Here is a 24,805-nt window from a genome sequence, read left to right as displayed (position 1 = left end):
ACATTTGCAAGGTGGAAGGCAATATCAATAGCCTAAAATATCAAGAAGTATTAGCCACCTCTTACATTCCAAATCATAAAAGGGGTCAAATTCTGCAGCAGGATGGTGCTCCATCTCATACATCCATCTCTACAACAAAGTTCCTCCAGGCAAAAAAGATCAAGTTGCTCAAGGACTGTCCAGCCCAGTCACCAGACATGAACATCATTCAGCATGTTTGGGGTAGGATGAAAGAGGAAGCTTGGAAGACAAAACCAAAGAATCTAGATGAACTCTGGGAGGCATGTAAGACGGCATTCTCTGCTATTCCTGATGACTTCATTAATAAATTGTATGAATCATTGTTGAACCACATGGATGCCGTCCTTCAAGCTCATGGAAGTCACACAAAATATTAAATATGACTTTAATAACAGCACAACTCCATTCACCAATGTTATGCAACATATATTAGTATTTTAAGATAATTATTTGTTTGAATATCATATTACTTTCTGTAGGCGACAAAACTTTTGTCTTGCCAAAATCTGACCATTCTGTGTTCATGAAATGATCAATATTTCAGCATTGATGCCAAATCATTTTCTTAACCCAAACCAAATTTGGGAGGGTTTCAGCTTTCAAAAGAGTAATTTAGAAAACCAAATAATGAATTTAACGTCAGGTTATAAGCTTTCATTTACATAACATGGATAAGTGACATAACTTCTGTCAGGGACTGTATATCCATCTGAACTAACAGTCCTTCAGAGGACTAATCCAGGTGCATATATTCAGTGGTGATAGCAGGAGTTAGGCAGGCAGGCAGTGCATGTGGCAGACTGCAGTGCATATAGCAAGCGGGTCCATTGAGCGTCCTGTTAGCATAGGTATTCCACAACACATATATATATATATATATATATATATATATATATATATATATATATACTGTATACAGGGTGGTCCAAAAGTAGGTGGCCAGAAAATAATAACATTTATTTTGATTTATATATAAAATTATATTTACTAACACAAGCATAACATTGACAATTAAATTTTATTCTGAACAATATTACAAAAGCCCTTAAATTTTATCAACGCAGGTGCTCAAACTGTTTTCCATTACAATTTGCACAGCTTTGAAGTCTGCCTCTTGCGCTTCGACAAACTTTTTTGCACAAGTCTCTTTGGGTATTAACTTCTTGAAATGCATCTCTTATGTAATTTTTCAAATCACTGAAACTTTTTGGTTTTCGACTATAAACTTTGACCTTGAGTACTCCTCAAAAGAAAAAATCCATTGGGGTCAAGTTTGGTGAACGTGCCGGCCAATCAAATGGGCCTCTTCGGCCAATCAATTTATTAGGAAATGTTTCATCAAGATACTCGCGGACTACTCTTGAATAATGTGGAGGGGCGCCATCTTGTTGGAAACAAAGGTCATTTGAATTAGGCTGTTGCTGTAACTGGGGAACAACTTGATTCATTAGAATTTCGAGATACTTATCTCCTGTGACTGTTCCATCAAAAAATATTGGCCCTAAAACACCAAAACTTGAAATACCACCCCAAACATTGACAACAGGCTCATTTAGTTGTTGCTCTAATGTCAAATGCATGTTCTCATTATACCAGTAAATACAATTATGTCTGTTAATATGACCGGATAGTTTGAAAAAAGATTCATCACTCCACATAATGTTATCTAAAATTACTGGATTTTCTTCAATTTCGTTAAACACAATCTCACTAAATTGTAGCCGCCTGTCTGGATCATCCTCCAATAAACCATGAATTAGACGTGGACTATAAGCTTTCCACCCAATAGATTTCAGGACTCGCATGATAGAAGCTCCTGAAATTCCCAATTCCAAAGAGGCTCTTCTGGTGGACTCTTTTGGACTCCGAACAAATGTTGATATATAAATGTTACACCATGTTGGATAAATCTCCCCCTTCATAACCTTATTACACTTTATGTCCACCTACTTTTGGACCACCCTGTATATATATATATATATATATATATATATATATATATATTTATACATATCAGAGCTAGGCAGGCAGGCAAGGGCCGGATTGGGCCAGACTTCTCAACACCACCGAATGATAGCAGTGTAACATAAACTCAAATACAGTGTCTTTTTTTGGGGAGGTCTAACTCTATTCCCATGCACCTCTGTCTTCACAACCAGACATGGATATACGCTTCCTGATTTTGTCCATTTGCTCTTGTCCTCCTCCTTCTCCACATCATCATCCTCCACCACCATATCACCACCATATGTACCACATCAACATATCTACGTCTCTTGCAAGGGGCATTGGAGTTCCTCCAAATTTTTGGTAGCCATTGCTTCAGTGCATAGGCAAACAGTATGGGAGACCCACTTCCTAATAATGAGAGCATTTTTTCAGGAGGCCCTCCTACCTCTATGTCTCTTGCAAGGGGCATTGGAGTTCCTCCAAATTTTTGACAGCCATTGCAGTCACTGCATAGGCAAACACTATGGGAGACCCGCTCCTTTCTAATGGAAACATGTCGGACCTTGTTACTGTGGCCCTGCTCTATGTGTCTTTAAATTCTTAGTGGGGTTTTTCTTAAAATTGGTCAGCCATTGGACTCACTGCATACCCTATAACTGTATAGCAGACTCTCCTTTCTAATGGGAACATGTCGTACCTTGTTACCGTGGCCCTGCTCTATGTGTCTTTAAATTCTTAGTGGGGTTCTTCTTAAATTTTGACAGCTGTTGTACTCACTGCATACCCTATAACTGTTTAGCAGACCCTCTCCTTTCTAATGGGAACATGTCGCACTTGTTACTGTGGCCCAGCTCAATGAGTCTTTAAATTGTTAGTGGTGTTTTTCCCAAATTTTGGCAGCCCTTGCAGTTACAGCATGGGCATTACCATTATAGGGGACCTGCTCCTTTATAATGGGAACAAATTTTTAACTGAGACCCTCCTCTATGTCTCTTCAAAGGGGTATTGGGTTGCATCCAAATTTTTGGCAGCCCTTGCAGTCACTCATACACAATGACAGTATAGGAGACCCACTTATTAATAATGGGAACAACAAAACATAGCCGGCTGATGGCTCTTTAACAATAGCAAGGGTCGCATGATGACCCTATAAAAATAGGCTTTGTGACTTTCAGAATCCCTCCATCATAAATGAAACAGGATGTGTCTGATGATGTGTCACACACTACATGGCCAGATAAGGTTGTAAAATGTTAAAATAACATTTCCTGGTGAATGCATTTGTCTTAAAAAATAACGTAAAACAAATAAAAAATAAAAACACAGTAGGATTTTTGTTTAGTATAAAAACCAGACTCGCCAATGTAACCACAATGTAATCACATTGTCCAGCTCCTGCACCTCCTCCTCCAGTTCGACCTCCATCTCCGAAATGACCACATCAGTCACAAGCTGAAAGCACTGCAGCACTGCCTTGGCTAAGCGGCAACAGGCTGTGCTGAAGATAACTTGCTTAATGCTTAGGTGACAAGCCGCCCACCACTGCAGAGTTCTTGAAAGATGTAACTCAGCAGCCTGATCTGTGGCTCTCACCGCTGAACATACAGCCAGGCATGGTCGTGTGTGACAATGGGTGGAACCTAGTGGCGGAAAAATGACAGCCGGAGTAGATACGGTTTCGCTCTATGCCAGTCATTTCACTGAGCTAAAGAATACAGCTGTGGTGAAATACAACTCCCACTGAGAGGCAGTTTCAAACTGAAAAACATTGGGCCCACCAGAGGATTTGATTCTGAGGGCTCACCTTTCTTCCCCACTCAAGATCCTCATAGCTGCTGCAAAGTTTGCGCTATCATGAAGTCTCCTGATGGAGAAGCCAGGGCACACCCGAGGATTCTCTGGTGGGACCGTCCAACCCTGCCGAGAGGCATTCCTGGCTAAGAAAAGTGTGTGGGAAGGTTCCCGGACACTCTATAGCTCCTTTTTTCTGAGGTGGAAACCCACGCAAACACGGAGAGAAGATACAAAATCCATGCAGATATTGTCCTTGCTGGGGTTTGAACCCAGGATCCCAGTGCTGCAAGGCTTCAGTGCTAACCACTGATCCAATGTACTGCCGTTCACCCTCTGATATCTAACAGGCTGGAGAAACTTGCACCTACTGCCACGCTATGTATTTGGGCAGCCACTCAGTCTACCAAATAAAATTCCTGAGAAGGAAATTGGGGATGGCTTCGCTACTGGTACTGGGGGCAGTGCTAATACCATGGCGTCGTACCATAGTTCACTAGAAATATTCCAGGCTGGTAGGAGGCAAGCAGATTCCCACAGAAAAGTACCAGCAGTAATGTTTAGGGACCCTTGCTTGTGGAAGGCGGAGACGATACTGGGAGAAATAGTGGCGGTTGGGGACTGAGTATGGACACCTGGCTGCCGCTGCCGCCATGAGGTTGTGAAAAGCTTCCACCTCCATGAGCCTAAAAGGACACGTTTCAAGTGCAAGCTGCTGCATACTTGCGCTTGCATTAGAAGTAACAGAAAACTAAGCAGATGGTGGCCTTTTTCATCATCATGGCCTAACCTCGGCACTATGAAATCTCCCAAAGTAGAAGCCAAGGCCCACTGGAGGATTCTCCAGTTCTCTGGTGGGCCCGTCCAACCCTGCCGAGAAGCAGTCCTGGCTAAGAAAATTGTGTGGGAAGGTTCCCAGACACTCCATAGCTGCTTTTTTTTTAATGTGGATTGGACGTGCTTAATTGCATGCTATTTCTGAATCCGCATTGCATATCAGGCTATTGCCCAACTCTGTAGTCATGAAATTAAAGGGTAAAGAAAGATGTTTGTGCATTGAAGCACCACCGACAAGTGTGAACTGATGTTGGATGGGCTGCTGCAATTTCTTATGCGCCAAGCTGCATTAGAGGACTTCCTGGGAGAAATGACATCTGGAGTATATATGGTTTCCCAAGTTCTTTTACTGAGCTAAAAAAAATGGCTGGGGTGAAATACAACTCTCACTGACAAGCTGTGGACTGGTTCCGTACCGTCCCTGGCCACAGTCACTTGTCCACGTGTTTGTGGCAAGTCGGTCCTTCCCAGTAAGTGCACTGGGGAGGGCACGGGTAATGTTCTGAGACCCGCACTTGTGGAAGGCAGAGACGATACCAGGACAAATAGTGGTGGCTGGGGACCGAGTATGGACACCTGGCCGCCGCCGCCACCATTAGGTTGTGGACAGCTTCCGCCTCCACAAGCCTAAAAGGCCACATTTCAAGTGCAAGCAAGCAGTCCAGAAATGTGGCAGTTTAGTATTGCAGCCTGTGGGTGGGTGGCTGCCTGCATACTTGTGCTTGTATTCCAAGTAACAGAAAACTAAGCAGATGGTGGCCTCTATCATCATCATGACCTCACCTCGGCACTATGAACTCTCCTGAAGGAGAAGCCAGGGCCCATCGGAGGAGTCTCTGGTGGGCCCGTACCACCCTGCTGAGAAGCAGCACTGGCTAAAAAATGTTTTTGGGAAGGTTCCCGGACACTCTATGGCAGCATTTTTAATGTGGACTGGCTCCGTACCGTCCCTGGCCACATTAATCTGTCCACGTGTTTGTGGTTATGTGGTACTTCCCACCTATTTGCACTGGGGAGGGCACGGGTAATGTTGTGGGACCCCTGCTTGTGGAAGGCGGAGACAACATCGGGAGAAATAGTGGCGGCTGGGGACCGAGTATGGACACCCGGTCGTCACCTCCATGAGGTGGTGGACAGCTTCCGCCTACACAAGCCTAAAAGGCCACATTTCATGTGCAAGCAGCTGTCAAAAATTTGGCAGCATAGTATTGCAGCCTATGGGTGGGTGGCTGGCTCCATACTTGCACTTACATTCCAAGGAATGGGGTAGGGACAACTGAACGCTGTGCTCAGGCAAGGACGTGGACGATGATTGTTTCAAGTCTGCAACGACAGGTGCATGGCGGGAGGCATCTTCACATGCTCCAATGATCACTTATGATGGGCACACTTTTAGGCAGTGACCTGGGAGTCAGAGATGCTTCCGGGGGTATTCCCCATGCTGTCTTTTCAGCACTGTATGCATGTGTCTGATGATGTGTCACACATCACATGGCCAGATAAGGTCGTAAAATGTTAAAATGACATTTCCCAGTGAATGCATTTGTCTTGGTTGAAAGCAATGCAAAAGTGCAAAAACGCATCAAAAATGCTAGATGTAAACATAGCCCAAGGTGTGGAGCAGCATTTTTGTTTTTGTTTATTTATTTTGCCTTATATACAAGTCATTACCCTGGAAAGGATATTCCTTAATATTTTTCCCAGGAAAATCCATTTTGGTTTCGTTTTTGCATGTTTTATTTTGAGTCCGTAAAAGTGGCATAATACCTCTGACAACATTGTTGACAGCAGGCATATGGGCGTCTAAAATGATTCCAGGGGTCTTCCCCATGCTGATTACATGTCATTTGCGTACTGTTCGCATCAATTTGGGCAATTTTTAGGGCCTCTGCAGACCGCCGGGGTGAGCCAGCCGGAAAAATGCTCGAGTTTCCCATAGACTTACATTGGGCTCGTTACTCGGTCCGAACACTCGAGCATTCCAATTTGCTCGACCCGAGCAATGAGTACCCGAGCATTTTAGTGCTCGCTCATCACTCGTCTTCTTTCAAAACTTTTGTCATGCCCCGACACATTATGACTCTGCACTTGACCTCAAAAATTCTGAGATGTTAAATATTTTTAATTTGCTTACATAATAACATGGCTTATGAAAGTCCAGAAGAAACCCTTGAAGGAAAATCCAACTGTGGGTTGAGTTGTATCCATGGCCTTCTGAAATGTAATCTTCCAAACTGGTTGATACAGAATCAGCTTTTCCACTTACCAGATCTCTCTGCAGTTGTCATTCCAAAATTTGTCTGTACAGCAAGCCCAGCATCATAAAACACTCCCATATTATCAGCACCACTCCCAGGGGAACAGCCAATGTCAGATTTCTCCACCGTATCCCATACCTGACAGACAAAGTACAGTTACTGTCATGGGTGTGTCAGAGGTGACAGACAGTCGCCCTGCAGTTGGTTGCAGGAGATCTCTACGTTTAGCATTACAGACATCTTTTTAAAGACTGGCTGTCTTTAGGACACAGCGGCTACCTCCCTTTGGCTAATTAGCTCCCTGGCCTGGGTGTATACATACCTGGTGTGTCTGAGAGGAAGGGGCCGGCGATATTCATTACTGCTTGTGTGGCTTAAGCAAGAGCAGTACTTCGTTCCTCTCTGGAACTTGAGGCCGTGTGTGCATTTGTTTAGAGTTGTCTAAAGCTAAGCAATTCTCCCCTGCTTGTCTACCCTTGTTGTCTATATAGTTTAGTGGAGATCGACTAGTGCTCATCTCTTTCCTTCCCTAGCCTTAGCCATATGCCTGGGAAAGTCAGGGCGAGGCACGCATGTGGCTATTGGTAAAGAGCCAATATAGGGACGTTAGTTGAGACAGGGTGACACTAGTCCTGACTAGGAGGTCTCCACTCCCCCTTTCCCTAGTGTCTGGGCTCCCTTTCCCTCTTCCCTCTGTGTTGCACTAAGTCTTTCCCACACCTTGAGTGACGGTTACTTACAATCGTCATTTTGAATATCATCTATAATATTATTTCCAAATACATTGTTAACTCATTGGAGGAGATTTATGAAGATAAAAGTTAAGGAATAGATGGTTTAGGGACTCACTTTTTCAGGTAGGCATTAGACAGCAGTCACACAGACAATGCTATTTGGTCCAAACAGATACAGTTTTATGGCTTTCATAAAACTCCAAGTGATTGAAAACCAAAAACAGCCTCTCCTAGGCAGCAAATAAACAGTGCATTCAACAGGGCACAAATGAGACCCTGGCACGTCGCTCTCTCAGCTACAGCTCACATTTTGGATGGTCACTCACCAGTAGCACACTAGACTCTGCTCCATCCATCAGACTGACACACTCTAAGTGAATACAGACCAGGTTCTAATAAAAAGCAAGGCAGGTGCACCTAATCATATCTTGCAGAGCTAGGACTTAACCCTGTCCTAGCTGGCTCTGCTATAATGGGTGCATTCAAAAATAACTACTCTTTGGAGTTCGTAGTACTGAGAATCAGTTTTTTCTGTCTTTTTGATACTGTGGTAAAATTGTGGTATTACCACAAATTGTCCATGATATGAGCCCATCGCTAATGAAAGAAAAAGCCAAGGGTGACTTTTGAAATATAATTGTAATAAACTTTTTCATGAATTACGGTCAAACTGAAGTCAGTCTATACTCTTAATTAGATACAGACATCATTTCCTAAGAGATAAAAGATTGTCTTTAGGTCACCCAAGCTTTGTAGAAATACATTGTCCCTGCTATTTCCTTCTTTCTTATCATTCCAACTCCTTGGTATGGATGTCTACTACACGACACCACTGGAAGATATTACTTTTCTGGCCCATATCTACAGGTTCTTACCTTACTTTGAGTCATCTTATGCTTGCTGTTTATTGCAAAGACACCTTTATCCACTGCCACCAATCCGACATGGGCGTTATGGTCCGCTTTCAAGGTCAGTTTTATCTGCTCTTGAGGTTTTGCAATGTTTTTTTCAGCTTTCAGTGACAGCTATGTAAAAGGAATGTAGAAAATACATATAGCTATAACACTCAAAAAGGTGATGTGATGGGATTATAAACGCTTTGTTTTACCAATTGATCCTTAATATTAACGTTATGGTATTTTGGTTGTTCTCAGAACTAGACTATTTGATCAGATTGTATGTCAACCTGTCCTCAAAGGGTAAAATTTGTAGTAAATCAGTTGCCATTGTTATTGGGACTATTTTATACATGGCAACTAATGAAACGAGCATGATATCAGAAATGGAAGCCATGTGCAGTATATGACATTGTTCCATGTTCTGTGAAGATACTCTGCCAAGTGAATGAAGATTTTCTCAGCAACAGCTCTGTTGCGATGCAAGGACCGCAGATGGAGTCTTGTGAACTGTGAGAGTTTCTTCAGAATATATTGTGGTATGACTGGTCAGTCATGTTTGCATCAGTTCTCTCCAGCAAACCTCCATGTTGTCATTATGAAGACAATGGTTATTACTTGCTATATTTCCCAAGAAAAACAGTTAATTCTCCCATATCGTCTGATTATTCTGCTGAAAGATTAAATCTGCAACAGGTTAAGGGGGTATGTAGCATACTCCAACAGCTGCAGGTTTATGCTGTGGAGCATATGGTATTGTATCAACTGTTAGGCTGGGTTCATATAGCGTTTTATCCTACATTCTGTGGCCCCGTTAGGGCTTACGTTCTACTCCCCCCTGCAAAATAGGGATACAGGTGTATGTGCCAAGGGCATCATTGACTATGATGATACAGACAGAGTCACAGTGTGGTCTGTTGTGCATGATTCTCCCCATATACATCTAGTTGAGGTGGGAACCAAGTGGTAGTAGAGTACATATTGCTATCCGCGTCCAATAGGCATATGTGCCCGAAAGTGACTGTGTCTGCATCACTATAGTCAATGGCCCTTTCGGGGCATACACCCGATTCTCGTTTTGCAGATAGTTCGGACATAAGCACCGATGGGGCCATTGAACATAGGAAAAACGCTATATCAACCCAGCCTTAGAGTTTGTTGAGTCTGTACTTTATGACCTCTCTGCTGGTTTACTTGTTTCAGTTCATTCATGTAATCATCCATTTTGTTGTATGTCCCTAGTAAAACAATTATTTCTTCCACCATGTCGGAGTGCTGCATGCTTCTGCTGAAAGCTTAAATTTGCAACAGTCCTTAGCACCGTACAGAGGTTTACCCAGTCTTGCCATATAGCCATGATACTCATCTCAATATCCTGTGTGTAGCGATTGACCGCTGCACACAAGAGCGTGAGATGAGAGCGCACACACACTGACACTGTATGTGCCAGTGCTCAATCCCTGCTTGTCAGTATGGGCAGAGCTGGGCATTAAGATCATGGAGTGCTCCAAAGTGACTGCTGTCAATCATCACAAGGGGAGAGGTGAAGGATGGTAATTGAGGGGGCAGAATAGTGCACAAACTTGGCCACATCGAAGCCCCTCATTTACATATGTAATTAAACTGTTTTCTATAAAAACTATTTTACTAAAATTTACAGTAAAAGTGTGACTTTATAGGGGCTAAGTCCCCTGTATGAAAGTCTGAATGGTTCAATGCCAGTTTGCAGGTGACGGACTCCCTTTAGGGGCACAAAATAACAGATGACATAATTGCGTTTCGAATTTTTACAATTTAGATTTTGCCTGAAACGAAAAAATAAGTAATTCATAATTCATAAACAGAATCCCAAAGAGGTTAACACATTCAGGGCTGTTATTAATACCTTACCGTTCCTGTGCAGTCATCCACCACATCCAGCCATAGGGAATCGGGTACTATCTGGTTGGAAACAGTGTAATATGCCACAATGCGGAAAGATGGCATAAAATCCTCAGTGATAAACAGTGGCATGCTGACCAGGACTTGGCCAACCTGTCGATTATACTTGCCCGCCTTTATTATCTGGCCTTTGCTTAGGATCTGGAAAAATAGGAAGACATTTCTTACACTCACATATATGTTTGGCCTCAGCTTTAGAATGGCCACAGTTGGGTACATTTTAATCTCCGTACAATTTTCACTATTCCTATTGGGTGGTGCACTGTGTAGTACTTTCTAATGGGGCCTTCCCTCTTTATTGGGTACTGTTATACAGCGTCAAATAGCCATAAAATACAGTACCATTTATAATTGTCGTTGTCAGCCAAAAGCCATTTCAAAACACCATGGCACTTCATTTGCTCGGTGGACAAGATATCATGAGCCATTGGATCATCATGATGAAAGGACACTATCATTTTTAGCTTTATGGGATGAATGGTTCCAGTTAGACCTGGAGTGATGTGTGACATCGCTCTCTCGGGACCCCAGAAAGGAAACTCCAATTTTTCAGATCTTCATTATTAGTCCTGTAGTGACTGTTGCCTTTTTGCATTTCTGAGATTTCTTGGTTTTCCAGCTTACTGAACCTGAATTTATTTGTTCTTTTATTTTCTATATATTGATACCCATCTCAGTCTTCTGACCTGGTCCTCTGTCAGTTATTTTGGCTCTGCATTCCCCAATCTGCTACTTAACTAGATCCATCCTTACTATGTATTTAGCTGAGATCCCTACCAGCTTTCTCTACCATCTATTGGGAGCTACTCTAGGGACCATGACCAGGGTAGATGATGAGAAGCTGCCTTAGATTGTACCAACCTGCCCTGGTGACAAGGTTATTTTAACACCTTCAAGACTGACATGATTTTTCTCAATTCGGCATCCCTGTCTTCTGCCAGATGGCAACCATACAAAATGGTACTTTATTTCCATCTCTGTACCATGACCTAATAACCCTGGTAAAGTAGAAAATTATTATTATTTAACAGCCTTTTGCTCAATCTCAAACTATGGCGACTTGATGGATGAACGACCGGTAGGAGGCTCGATCTTGTGCCCACCAGGGTCTTCTCCACCGTTATCTTGATAGTATCAAGCCATCGGGTTGCTGGTCTTCCTCTTCGCCTTGTTGCTTCTATACTTCCAACCATGATGTCCTTCTCCAGTGATTGCTCTCTTCGTATGATGCGTCCAAAGTAGGCAAGTCGCAGCTTGGTGATCCTTGCATCTAGTGACATGTCTGGCTTGATTTGTTCCAAAATTGACTTGTTTGTTCTTCTTGCCATCCATGGTATTGATAACATCCTTCTCCAGCACCACATTTCAAAGGCGTCGACTCTCCTTCTGTCTTGTTTCCTTATTTCCTAGGATAAACTAACAAACTAAAGTAGCCAAACCCACACAATACCACTACACCATGCTCACATTATACCAACAACACAGATAAAAGCCTTTATATGCAGTGCTCAGCATAAATTAATACAAACATTTTGAAAAGTAAGATTTTAATAAATATCTCACTGAACACAAGAACAATTTCCAAAATGTTGAAAAACTGAGTTTCATGGAACATTTTTTTCTTCTAGGCATGGAATGAACAAGTTGGCTACATATTTCAACGTCTACATTTCAAAATGTTCAAGAACGAGCTCTTGTTGAGCCTGGATGCTGGATGGAGAGTGATGAGAACTTGTCTCTTGAGAATTGCCCATAAGTGATTGGTTGGGGTCAGATTGGGAGACAAGGTCACTTTATCACTTTCACTCTGTTATTCAGAAATGCAACAGATGCAAGTGTTGATCATTGTCATGTTGGAAAAGTGCACATTTACCAAGGGCACAGAGCGCAGAGTGATGGCAGCATCTTCTTTATACAGAGTACAGCGCAGTACATCTGTGATATCATGATAACATCAATGACATGCAACCCCCTGACACCAGCAGCACTTATGCGGCTCCACATGACACTGCCACCACCATGTTTCACTGTAGGCACCAGGAATTTTGAAAAAATGCATATCTAACAAGGTCACAAAGTGATGAGAGCATCTTTTCTTTTAATATTGAGCAGTATTTCTGTGAATTCATGATACCATCAATGACATGTAGCCTCTGACATCAGCAACACTCATGCAGCCCCACAGAAAGACACTGCCACCACCATGTATCACTGTAGGCACCATGCAATTTCCCTAAATTTATGTTTCTAAAGGCATTGTGCCTACAGTGACACATGGTGATGGCAGTGCTCTTGTGTTGGGCTTCTTATGAGTGCTGCTGGTGTCGGGGCGCTACATGTCATTGATGGTATAATGATTTCACAGATGTACTGCTCTGTAGTGAAAGGGAAGATGCTGCCATCACTCCATGCCCTTGGTTCATGTGCCCTTTTCCAATATGACAATGATCCAAAACACATATCTTTTGTATTTCTGAGGATGAACAGGGTGAAAGTGCCTCCTGATCTGAACCCATCCGTACATCTATGGGGAATTCTGAGGAGCCAAGTTGTCATCATTCTCCATCCAGCATCCAGGCTCCAAAAGAGGTCATTCTGAAAGAATGGAAAAAGATAATGTTGCAATATGTCACCCACTTGTTCATTCCATGCGTGGACGACTTGATGCTGTCTTTAAAGCAGCTGTCCAGTCTTAAGCTACAAGTCTGCAGCCACTCTATGTTGTTGTAGACTTGTGAATCCTTACATCGTGCTCCCTGCATCCTGTGAGGATTCTCTGGTGCCGGCGCTGGGAATAGGCAGTCATTTGACTGCAAGTATGCGATGTGCATACTCACGACCACATTTCAATTAAATGGACGTGGCCTCGCTCAATGCAACTGCTTTGAGCGAGACTGGAAATAGTCTAGTCGTAATGTAGCCGGGAGTATCCATATTGCATACTTGCACTCACATGACCGCCCATTCCCTGCACAGAAGAATCCTCAGAGTGCGCAGTGTGCACGATGTGAGGATTCACAAGTCTGCAGTCACATAGAGTGACTGTAGACTTTTAGCTTACGACTGGACAACCCCTATAAAATCATGGAGGTCATACAAAATACTAGATGTAAAACCCCAAAAAATGCGCTAGCAGACCTGTTGGGTTCAAGTGCAATATGTGAGTGAGCATTCACACTGTGACCATTACCAGAAAAAAATAACCAGGAGAAAAAATAGATGTAGTCATTTTGATATGAGGTGTACTCATTTTTGCATTGATTCATTTGAGAAAAACTGAAAATTTAAGAATGAAAGTTCTTTCATTAACCTTACTTTCGTGTTAAGGGTTAAAAGACTGTTCTACGAAATTCAGTCTTGACAAAATTTTGGAAATTGTTATTTTATTCAATGAGATATTAACTAAAATCTTACTCTTTAAAGGGGTGCACTCATTGATGGTGTGCACTGTTCACTGTTCAATCTTTGTGCATTCTACATGGCTGGGCAGTGATTATTCCAGAGTTTACTTACCAAGTAGGTGAAACGTGTGATTTGGTTTTGGATATTAATATTGCTATTCAAGATATTAAAGTTTATATAAATTTGCGTTTTGGGTTCCAAGATGTTATTTGTGACACCAATATGTAGATAATTGTCCTGTCCATTCAATGGTCTATATGCGTCCGCTGTTGTTTCCGCAGAAGCCTGTAAGTTGTTAGGTAATCCGGGAACATCCGTTCTTACCTACAAGCAAGTGATACAGCATAATAAATTAAGAAAACAAAATATCATATCAGTTATGCAAAGGTGTAATTTCTACATAGCTGGCCAGTGGATAAGGTTTTTAAGTACAGAAAAACTTGCACATTATAGTTTATCACGTACATATTTCCCTGGCTTTGCTGTTCCTAGTAGCCAAATTGTATGTGTGATGTAGTTCAGTAAAGTTGCTCAGGGCACAGGACGAGCCATCATATAGTTCGAACTTTACAGGTCCTCAAGTCAACTGAGTACATAGTTTTTTTTCGTTGGGATTTCCAAGTGGCAACCCTACTCTATGGACTCTGATGGTTGTCCGGAGCTTTTTCAGTGGTCATGCTCTTTTCAATGTACAGTAGTGCTGGGATATTGGACACCATAATTATTGGTAAATGATCTGCAATTGGGTCCACACCATTGTGGAGAGGTTTAGAGAAGCTGAATTTCACTTCATTAAAGGCATATTTGTCTGCTAATGACATAGAAGGGTTTATAACCCTGTGTTAATTGGAATTCTTTTTCCTTTTTTCGATGCCAGGGTATGTGCACATGACATCTTTTAGACACCGGCACACCCAGCAGATTTTTTAAGGCAAAGCTGCCGGCAGTCGTTTTCCTGAAGCAACTTTGCCAGTGTAGGCTGCTGCAGACCTTCCGAGGAAAAATCAAGGATACTGGAAACAAATGGGTTAAACTGCGCTGCCGAAGAAGGGCGATGAGAAGACAGGAATCAAAAAGTATGCAGTTTAATAGTCAATGCGTTTCAAAGTTTACAACTTCTCTATCAGGACAAACCATGGTGATGATTCCTGTCTTCTCATCATCCTTCAACGGCAGCACAGTTTTACCCATTTGTTTCCAGTATACGACCTTGATCTTCCCGGCCTCACCAGTCTTTATGAACATATGGAACATGTCAATGATTATGTGGGACATGTCAATCAGTAAGATATAATAATTTCAGTAGCCTTTATATATATATTTATGTGTATCACACATAGCAATCATATCATATTTATTTTTGCAGTGTGGGGGTTCACACTCTCTGGCAGTGGTCCCGATAGTTACAGGGAGCAAGTTCTCATTAAAACTGTGAGTGGTTTATTAAAAGTCCATAAACCGCCCCAGCTCACAAAACTAAACAGCATTGTCTTGGTACAAAGGGAAAAAATAAAGAGAACAATCCACATAGCAGATACAGATTCATAGAGAAAGTTCATCTGTTCAAAGAAAAATCCAGGCTTTGTCAGCCTCTAGCATAGGCTAACCAGAATACAACAGCTCTCTTCACCTCCACACACAGTCTCTGAGGTGTCTCAAATACCTTAAATTCAAGCTCCGGAGTGGAGATATTGGATTGGCCAATCCCATCCAGGAATTCTGGCCACTCCTAAAACCAGAACCCAAAAATCCGAGCCAATTAAAAAAACTTCTCAGCAACTACTTTGCTGGAGCCTTCTCTTCAGGATTCACATCACTGAGGATATCCACCTCAGTGACACATATCTTCCATACAGGACCTTTCCAACTGGATCCTTATAGTAGTATTAACCATAATTGTGTATTAATTGAAAAAAATAGAACTTACAGTTATCTTCAAAGATTTTACATTCAAGGCTGTGTTCATTTTTAGTCTCGCTATTCCATCTTGCTGAGTTGCGCCTCTCTCATTACCTGGGTTTGCCACCACTGCAATGTTTTTTGCAGGAGAACCATCGGGGTTCGTTACCATGACCTATGTGGAGGTAAAAAATACAATAAAAGTTATTTTGTGAAATGAAAAATCTACACATAGGAGAATAAATTAATACCTCACAGGGATTTTGGATAGATGATGGCTTGAGCCAAGAAATGGCAATTTAAGTTTTATGTAGATAAATATAACATGCACTTGGCTGAGGAAATAAAGTGTATAATTATGTACTAAATAAGATAATACTGGGTCACCAGAAAAGGCTTGGGCATATAGGTGAATGGTAAACTCAACTTCAGGCAGCTGCTGCCAAGGCAAATAAAATCTTAGTATGCAAAAAAAAAAAGATAGCTGTTCCTGATAAGAACATTGTTTTGCTTCTAAAAAAGACACTTAAATACTGTGTACAATTTTGGTCACAGGTGTATAAGCAGGACATCGCTGAACTAGAGCGGGTGCAGAGAAGAGAGACCAAGATTATTAAGGGAATGAGTGAACTACAGTACAAAGACAGGTTATCAAAATTTAGGTTATTCAGATTTGCAAAAATTTGAATTCTCCAAAAGTAGAATATTTTTGCGATTTGTTGTTTTGCAAATTCAGTAAAGTGGTGGCCAGACAAATGACATATTGTGAATGGTAGTGAGCAAAATGGCGGTCCCTTTGTCCGTTACTCCCTGTCTCCTATCGTGTCTTCTTCCACAATCTTTACTCTTCATGCTATCATGACTTTGACAAGTGAAGATTGCAGAAGAAGACACAGAGGAGGCCTAGCGCACTGGACTGCCGGCTGGAACAGGTAATCTGCAAGGTGAGTATATAGGTATTTTCACTCTATGGATCTCGTGAGAACAACACCCACGCAAACTGAATTTCCTTGCCAAATTTGACAAATTCAAATCTCGGCAGATTCGCTCATATCTATTCAATTTGGAAAAATGAAGGTGGTCTTATTACAATGTACAAATATATGAGGGGACAGTACAGAGATATGTATAATGAGCTTTTTACAACTAGGCATGCAATGGTGACAAGGAAGCATCATCTACGTTTACATGAGAGAAGGTTTACTGTGCAAGCAGTAAGACTGGACTGTATATTTTACTCTATGAGCAGTGAGATCTACATTCTTTTCTGTGTGATCAGTGAGACTTAGCTTTTTTACTATGTGAGCAGTGAGAATCTGAATCTTTTTCTCTAAGAGCCGTGAGATCTTGGATTTTTTACTTTACGCACAGTGAGACTACAGATTTTTTACTGTATGAACAATGAGACTATGGATTCTTTACTATGTGAGCAGTGAGACTATGGATTCTTTACTGTGCGAGCAGTGAGACTATGGATTCTTTACTGTGTGAGCAGTGAGACTATGGATTCTTTACTGTGCGAGCAGTGAGACTATGGATTCTTTACTGTATGAGCAGTGAGACTATGGATTCTTTACTGTGTGAGCTGTGAGACTATGGATTCTTTACTGTGTGAGCAGTGAGACTATGGATTCTTTACTGTGTGAGCAGTGAGACTATGGATTCTTTACTGTGTGAGCAGTGAGACTATGGATTCTTTACTGTGCGAGCAGTGAGGCTATGGATTCTTTACTGTGTGAGCAGTGAGGCTATGGATTCTTTACTGTGTGAGCTGTGAGACTATGGATTCTTTACTGTGTGAGCAGTGAGACTATGGATTCTTTACTGTATGAGCAGTGAGACTATGGATTCTTTACTGTGCGAGCAGTGAGACTATGGATTCTTTACTGTGTGAGCTGTGAGACTATGGATTCTTTACTGTGTGAGCAGTGAGACTATGGATTCTTTACTGTGTGAGCAGTGAGACTATGGATTCTTTACTGTGTGAGCAGTGAGACTATGGATTCTTTACTGTGTGAGCAGTGAGACTATGGATTCTTTACTGTGCGAGCAGTGAGACTATGAATTCTTTACTGTGTGAGCAGTGAGGCTATGGATTCTTTACTGTATGAGCAGTGAGACTATGGATTCTTTACTGTGTGAGCAGTGAGACTATGGATTCTTTACTGTGTGAGCAGTGAGACTATGGATTCTTTACTGTGTGAGCAGTGAGACTATGGATTCTTTACTGTGTGAGCAGTGAGACTATGGATTCTTTACTGTGTGAGCAGTGAGACTATGGATTCTTTACTGTGTGAGCAGTGAGACTATGGATTCTTTACTGTGTGAGCAGTGAGACTATGGATTCTTTACTGTGTGAGCAGTGAGACTATGGATTCTTTACTGTGTGAGCAGTGAGACTATGGATTCTTTACTGTGCGAGCAGTGAGACTATGAATTCTTTACTGTGTGAGCAGTGAGGCTATGGATTCTTTACTGTATGAGCAGTGAGACTATGGATTCTTTACTGTGTGAGCAGTGAGACTATGGATTCTTTACTGTGTGAGCAGTGAGACTATGGATTCTTTACTGTGTGAGCAGTGAGACTATGGATTCTTTACTGTGTGAGCAGTGAGACTATGGATTCTTTACTGTGTGAGCAGTGAGACTATGGATTCTTTACTGTGTGAGCAGTGAGACTATGGATTCTTTACTGCGTGAGCAGTGAGACTATGGATTCTTTACTGTGTGAGCAGTGAGACTATGGATTCTTTACTGTGTGAGCAGTGAGACTATGGATTCTTTACTGTGTGAGCAGTGAGACTATGGATTCTTTACTGCGTGAGCAGTGAGACTATGGATTCTTTACTGTGTGAGCAGTGAGACTATGGATTCTTTACTGTGTGAGCAGTGAGACTATGGATTCTTTACTGTATGAGCAGTGAGACTATGGATTCTTTACTGTGCGAGCAGTGAGACTATGGATTCTTTACTGTGTGAGCTGTGAGACTATGGATTCTTTACTGTGTGAGCAGTGAGACTATGGATTCTTTACTGTGTGAGCAGTGAGACTATGGATTCTTTACTGTGTGAGCAGTGAGACTATGGATTCTTTACTGTGCGAGCAGTGAGGCTATGGATTCTTTACTGTGTGAGCAGTGAGGCTATGGATTCTTTACTGTGTGAGCTGTGAGACTATGGATTCTTTACTGTGTGAGCAGTGAGACTATGGATTCTTTACTGTATGAGCAGTGAGACTATGGATTCTTTACTGTGCGAGCAGTGAGACTATGGATTCTTTACTGTGTGAGCTGTGAGACTATGGATTCTTTACTGTGTGAGCAGTGAGACTATGGATTCTTTACTGTGTGAGCAGTGAGACTATGGATTCTTTACTGTGTGAGCAGTGAGACTATGGATTCTTTACTGCGTGAGCAGGAGACTATGGATTCTTTACTCTGCGAGCAGTGAGACTATGAATTCTTTACTGTGAGAGCAGTGAGGCTATGGATTCTTTACTGTATGAGCAGTGAGACTATGGATTATTTACTGTGTGAGCAGTGAGACTATGGATTCTTTACTGTGTGAGCAGTGAGACTATGGATTCTTTACTGTGTGAGCAGTGAGACTATGGATTCTTTACTGTAAGAGCAGTGAGACTATGGATTCTTTACTGTAAGAGCAGTGAGACTATGGATTCTTTACTGTGTGAGCAGTGAGGCTATGGATTCTTTACTGTGTGAGCTGTGAGACTATGGATTCTTTACTGTGTGAGCAGTGAGACTATGGATTCTTTCCTGTATGAGCAGTGAGACTATGGATTCTTTACTGTGCGAGCAGTGAGACTATGGATTATTTACTGTGTGAGCTGTGAGACTATGGATTCTTTACTGTATGAGCAGTGAGACTATGTATTCTTTACTGTGTGAGCAGTGAGACTATGGATTCTTTACTGTGTGAGCAGTGAGACTATGGATTCTTTACTGTGTGAGCAGTGAGACTACGGATTATTTACTGTGTGAGCTGTGAGACTATGGATTCTTTACTGTGTGAGCAGTGAGACTATGGATTCTTTACTGTGTGAGCAGTGAGACTATGGATTCTTTACTGTGTGAGCAGTGAGACTATGGATTCTTTACTGTGTGAGCAGTGAGACTATGGATTCTTTACTGTATGAGCAGTGAGGCTATGGATTCTTTACTGTGTGAGCTGTGAGACTATGGATTCTTTACTGTGTGAGCAGTGAGACTATGGATTCTTTACTGTATGAGCAGTGAGACTATGGATTCTTTACTGTGCGAGCAGTGAGACTATGGATTCTTTACTGTGTGAGCTGTGAGACTATGGATTCTTTACTGTGTGAGCAGTGAGACTATGGATTCTTTACTGTGCGAGCAGTGAGGCTATGGATTCTTTACTGTGTGAGCAGTGAGGCTATGGATTCTTTACTGTGTGAGCTGTGAGACTATGGATTCTTTACTGTGTGAGCAGTGAGACTATGGATTCTTTACTGTATGAGCAGTGAGACTATGGATTCTTTACTGTGCGAGCAGTGAGACTATGGATTCTTTACTGTGTGAGCTGTGAGACTGGATTCTTTACTGTGTGAGCAGTGAGACTATGGATTCTTTACTGTGTGAGCAGTGAGACTATGGATTCTTTACTGTGTGAGCAGTGAGACTATGGATTCTTTACTGCGTGAGCAGGAGACTATGGATTCTTTACTCTGCGAGCAGTGAGACTATGAATTCTTTACTGTGTGAGCAGTGAGGCTATGGATTCTTTACTGTATGAGCAGTGAGACTATGGATTATTTACTGTGTGAGCAGTGAGACTATGGATTCTTTACTGTGTGAGCAGTGAGACTATGGATTCTTTACTGTAAGAGCAGTGAGACTATGGATTCTTTACTGTAAGAGCAGTGAGACTATGGATTCTTTACTGTAAGAGCAGTGAGACTATGGATTCTTTACTGTGTGAGCAGTGAGGCTATGGATTCTTTACTGTGTGAGCTGTGAGACTATGGATTCTTTACTGTGTGAGCAGTGAGACTATGGATTCTTTACTGTATGAGCAGTGAGACTATGGATTCTTTACTGTGCGAGCAGTGAGACTATGGATTCTTTACTGTGTGAGCTGTGAGACTATGGATTCTTTACTGTGTGAGCAGTGAGACTATGGATTCTTTACTGTGTGAGCAGTGAGACTATGGATTCTTTACTGTGTGAGCAGTGAGACTATGGATTCTTTACTGTGCGAGCAGTGAGGCTATGGATTCTTTACTGTGTGAGCAGTGAGGCTATGGATTCTTTACTGTGTGAGCTGTGAGACTATGGATTCTTTACTGTGTGAGCAGTGAGACTCTGGATTCTTTACTGTATGAGCAGTGAGACTATGGATTCTTTACTGTGCGAGCAGTGAGACTATGGATTCTTTACTGTGTGAGCTGTGAGACTATGGATTCTTTACTGTGTGAGCAGTGAGACTATGGATTCTTTACTGTGTGAGCAGTGAGACTATGGATTCTTTACTGTGTGAGCAGTGAGACTATGGATTCTTTACTGCGTGAGCAGGAGACTATGGATTCTTTACTCTGCGAGCAGTGAGACTATGAATTCTTTACTGTGTGAGCAGTGAGGCTATGGATTCTTTACTGTATGAGCAGTGAGACTATGGATCATTTACTGTGTGAGCAGTGAGACTATGGATTCTTTACTGTGTGAGCAGTGAGACTATGGATTCTTTACTGTGTGAGCAGTGAGACTATGGATTCTTTACTGTAAGAGCAGTGAGACTATGGATTCTTTACTGTAAGAGCAGTGAGACTATGGATTCTTTACTGTGTGAGCAGTGAGGCTATGGATTCTTTACTGTGTGAGCTGTGAGACTATGGATTCTTTACTGTGTGAGCAGTGAGACTATGGATTCTTTCCTGTATGAGCAGTGAGACTATGGATTCTTTACTGTGCGAGCAGTGAGACTATTGATTATTTACTGTGTGAGCTGTGAGACTATGGATTCTTTACTGTGTGAGCAGTGAGACTATGGATTCTTTACTGTGTGAGCAGTGAGACTATGGATTCTTTACTGTGTGAGCAGTGAGACTATGGATTCTTTACTGTGCGAGCAGTGAGGCTATGGATTCTTTACTGTGTGAGCAGTGAGGCTATGGATTCTTTACTGTGTGAGCTGTGAGACTATGGATTCTTTACTGTGTGAGCAGTGAGACTATGGATTCTTTACTGTATGAGCAGTGAGACTATGGATTCTTTACTGTGCGAGCAGTGAGACTATGGATTCTTTACTGTGTGAGCTGTGAGACTATGGATTCTTTACTGTGTGAGCAGTGAGACTATGGATTCTTTACTGTGTGAGCAGTGAGACTATGGATTCTTTACTGTGTGAGCAGTGAGGCTATGGATTCTTTACTGTGTGAGCAGTGAGACTATGGATTCTTTACTGTGTGAGCAGTGAGACTATGGATTCTTTACTGTATGAGCAGTGAGACTATGGATTCTTTACTGTGCGAGCAGTGAGACTATGGATTCTTTACTGTGTGAGCTGTGAGACTATGGATTCTTTACTGTGTGAGCAGTGAGACTATGGATTCTTTACTGTGTGAGCAGTGAGACTATGGATTCTTTACTGTGCGAGCAGTGAGGCTATGGATTCTTTACTGTGTGAGCAGTGAGGCTATGGATTCTTTACTGTGTGAGCTGTGAGACTATGGATTCCTTACTGTGTGAGCAGTGAGACTATGGATTCTTTACTGTATGAGCAGTGAGACTATGGATTCTTTACTGTATGAGCAGTGAGACTATGGATTCTTTACTGTATGAGCAGTGAGACTATGGATTCTTTACTGTGTGAGCAGTGAGACTATGGATTCTTTACTGTGTGAGCAGTGAGACTATGGATTCTTTACTGTGTGAGCAGTGAGACTATGGATTCTTTACTGTAAGAGCAGTGGGACTATGGATTCTTTACTGTATGAGCAGTGAGACTATGGATTCTTTACTGTAAGAGCAGTGAGACTATGGATTCTTTACTGTGTGAGCTGTGAGACTATGGATTCTTTACTGTATGAGCAGTGAGAGTATGGATTCTTTACTGTAAGAGCAGTGAGACTATGGATTCTTTACTGTGTGATCTGTGAGACTATGGATTCTTTACTGTGTGAGCTGTGAGACTATGGATTCTTTACTGTGTGAGCAATGAGACTATGGATTCTTTACTGTGCGAGCAGTGAGGCTATGGATTCTTTACTGTGTGAGCAGTGAGACTATGGATTCTTTACTGTGTGAGCTGTGAGAATATGGATTCCTTACTGTGTGAGCAGTGAGACTATGGATTCTTTACTGTATGAGCAGTGAGACTATGGATTCTTTACTGTATGAGCAGTGAGACTATGGATTCTTTACTGTAAGAGCAGTGGGACTATGGATTCTTTACTGTATGAGCAGTGAGACTATGGATTCTTTACTGTAAGAGCAGTGAGACTATGGATTCTTTACTGTGTGAGCTGTGAGACTATGGATTCTTTACTGTGTGAGCAGTGAGAGTATGTATTCTTTACTGTAAGAGCAGTGAGACTATGGATTCTTTACTGTGTGAGCTGTGAGACTATGGATTCTTTACTGTGTGAGCAGTGAGACTATGGATTCTTTACTGTGTGAGCAATGAGACTATGGATTCTTTACTGTGCGAGCAGTGAGGCTATGGATTCTTTACTGTGTGAGCAGTGAGGCTATGGATTCTTTACTGTGTGAGCTGTGAGACTATGGATTCCTTACTGTGTGAGCAGTGAGACTATGGATTCTTTACTGTATGAGCAGTGAGACTATGGATTCTTTACTGTATGAGCAGTGAGACTATGGATTCTTTACTGTGTGAGCAGTGAGACTATGGATTCTTTACTGTGTGAGCAGTGAGACTATGGATTCTTTACTGTGTGAGCAGTGAGACTATGGATTCTTTACTGTAAGAGCAGTGAGACTATGGATTCTTTACTGTATGAGCAGTGAGACTATGGATTCTTTACTGTGTGAGCAGTGAGACTATGGAACTCTCTGTCACATGATGTGATAATTATCAATTCCCTAAACAAATTCAAAGAGGGCCTTGATGCCTTTCTTAATAAATATAATATTTCAGGTTATGGGCAGTAGATTCTGTGATGGGGGCGTTGATCCTGAGAACTATTGTGATTGCCATATGTGAAGTCGAAAAGGATTTTTTTTCCTAACATGGAGCTATTAGCATCTGCCTCATGGGGTTTTGCCTTCCTTTGGATCAATGCGTTATTTTCTAATTCTTGACCACATCTATCTACCACAACATTTCCCAAAAATGTTTTGCTTACTTGAAAATCAATATAAAAATTCCTTACTGTCCTCTACTGTGATAGACAACCTCTGAAGACTTTGTGGGGCCTTGACAACTTGACAACTGAGCCACCTGGACGGCTGCCTCATTAATACTCAACTACTAACCATATGAGTTGTCTTGTTATAGTTTTTCTTATTCTGCATGCCAAGTTGCTCAGTGCTGATCGGTAAAAATGTCGTCAAGGAAAGCAGAGGCTTCAGGTGTCCTCTAGTTCGGGTTCAATGGATAATCTCTGACATAGTGGCATGAAGATAAGTACTGTACATTTTTGGAGCTCATTCATCATGGGATAGGATAAACCTTGATTGGTAATGTCACCGTGATTTATAAATATTTTGCAGAAACAATATACAAACCAAGAGATCATATGGCATTCCGGGTTTAAAATATTTAGACGTTCTGGTGAAGATAATTTTATATGGAGAGTTCACTATGTAGATGTCATCCAACTCCGCTTCCACAAAGTCACTGCCTGTAATAGAAAAAAATGGGAAAGAATGTTCGATTAGAGGAATACTTTTTCAGTACCATGTTATTTATTTTATTTAAAGGGAACCTGTCAGGTCCCCTATGCCCCCAGAACCACGAGAAGTTGTGTCTACATATCTACACACCCTGCCTAAAAGTCCCTTTATTACATTACACACACAAACTTATCTTTAGAAAAAGTATTTTTAAAGTCAGTTTCCCCAGACCAGTAGGCCTACAT

At 41.8% G+C, this 24,805-nt stretch overlaps 1 protein-coding gene across 2 annotated transcripts in view; it reads right to left on the bottom strand.

The window, feature by feature from the left end:
- Window positions 1-24,805, bottom strand: part of LOC141167054 (venom factor-like) — a 231,368-nt gene that overhangs the window by 174,556 nt on the left and 32,007 nt on the right. For both annotated transcript variants that reach the window (XM_073654381.1, XM_073654382.1), the window contains 6 exons: window positions 24,453-24,568; window positions 15,758-15,904; window positions 13,942-14,154; window positions 10,378-10,569; window positions 8,467-8,616; window positions 6,866-6,995 (listed from right to left, as the gene is read on the bottom strand). In XM_073654381.1, the coding sequence (XP_073510482.1) occupies window positions 6,866-6,995; window positions 8,467-8,616; window positions 10,378-10,569; window positions 13,942-14,154; window positions 15,758-15,904; window positions 24,453-24,568 (948 nt within the window). The remainder of the gene's footprint in view (window positions 1-6,865; window positions 6,996-8,466; window positions 8,617-10,377; window positions 10,570-13,941; window positions 14,155-15,757; window positions 15,905-24,452; window positions 24,569-24,805) is intronic.

Source organism: Phyllobates terribilis, unplaced genomic scaffold (genome assembly GCF_046119375.1).
Source record: "Phyllobates terribilis strain yellow unplaced genomic scaffold, ASM4611937v1 Scaffold_11__3_contigs__length_659146591, whole genome shotgun sequence".
NCBI classification, from domain to species: Eukaryota; Metazoa; Chordata; class Amphibia; order Anura; family Dendrobatidae; genus Phyllobates; species Phyllobates terribilis.
This window is presented reverse-complemented; position numbering and strand designations above follow the sequence as displayed.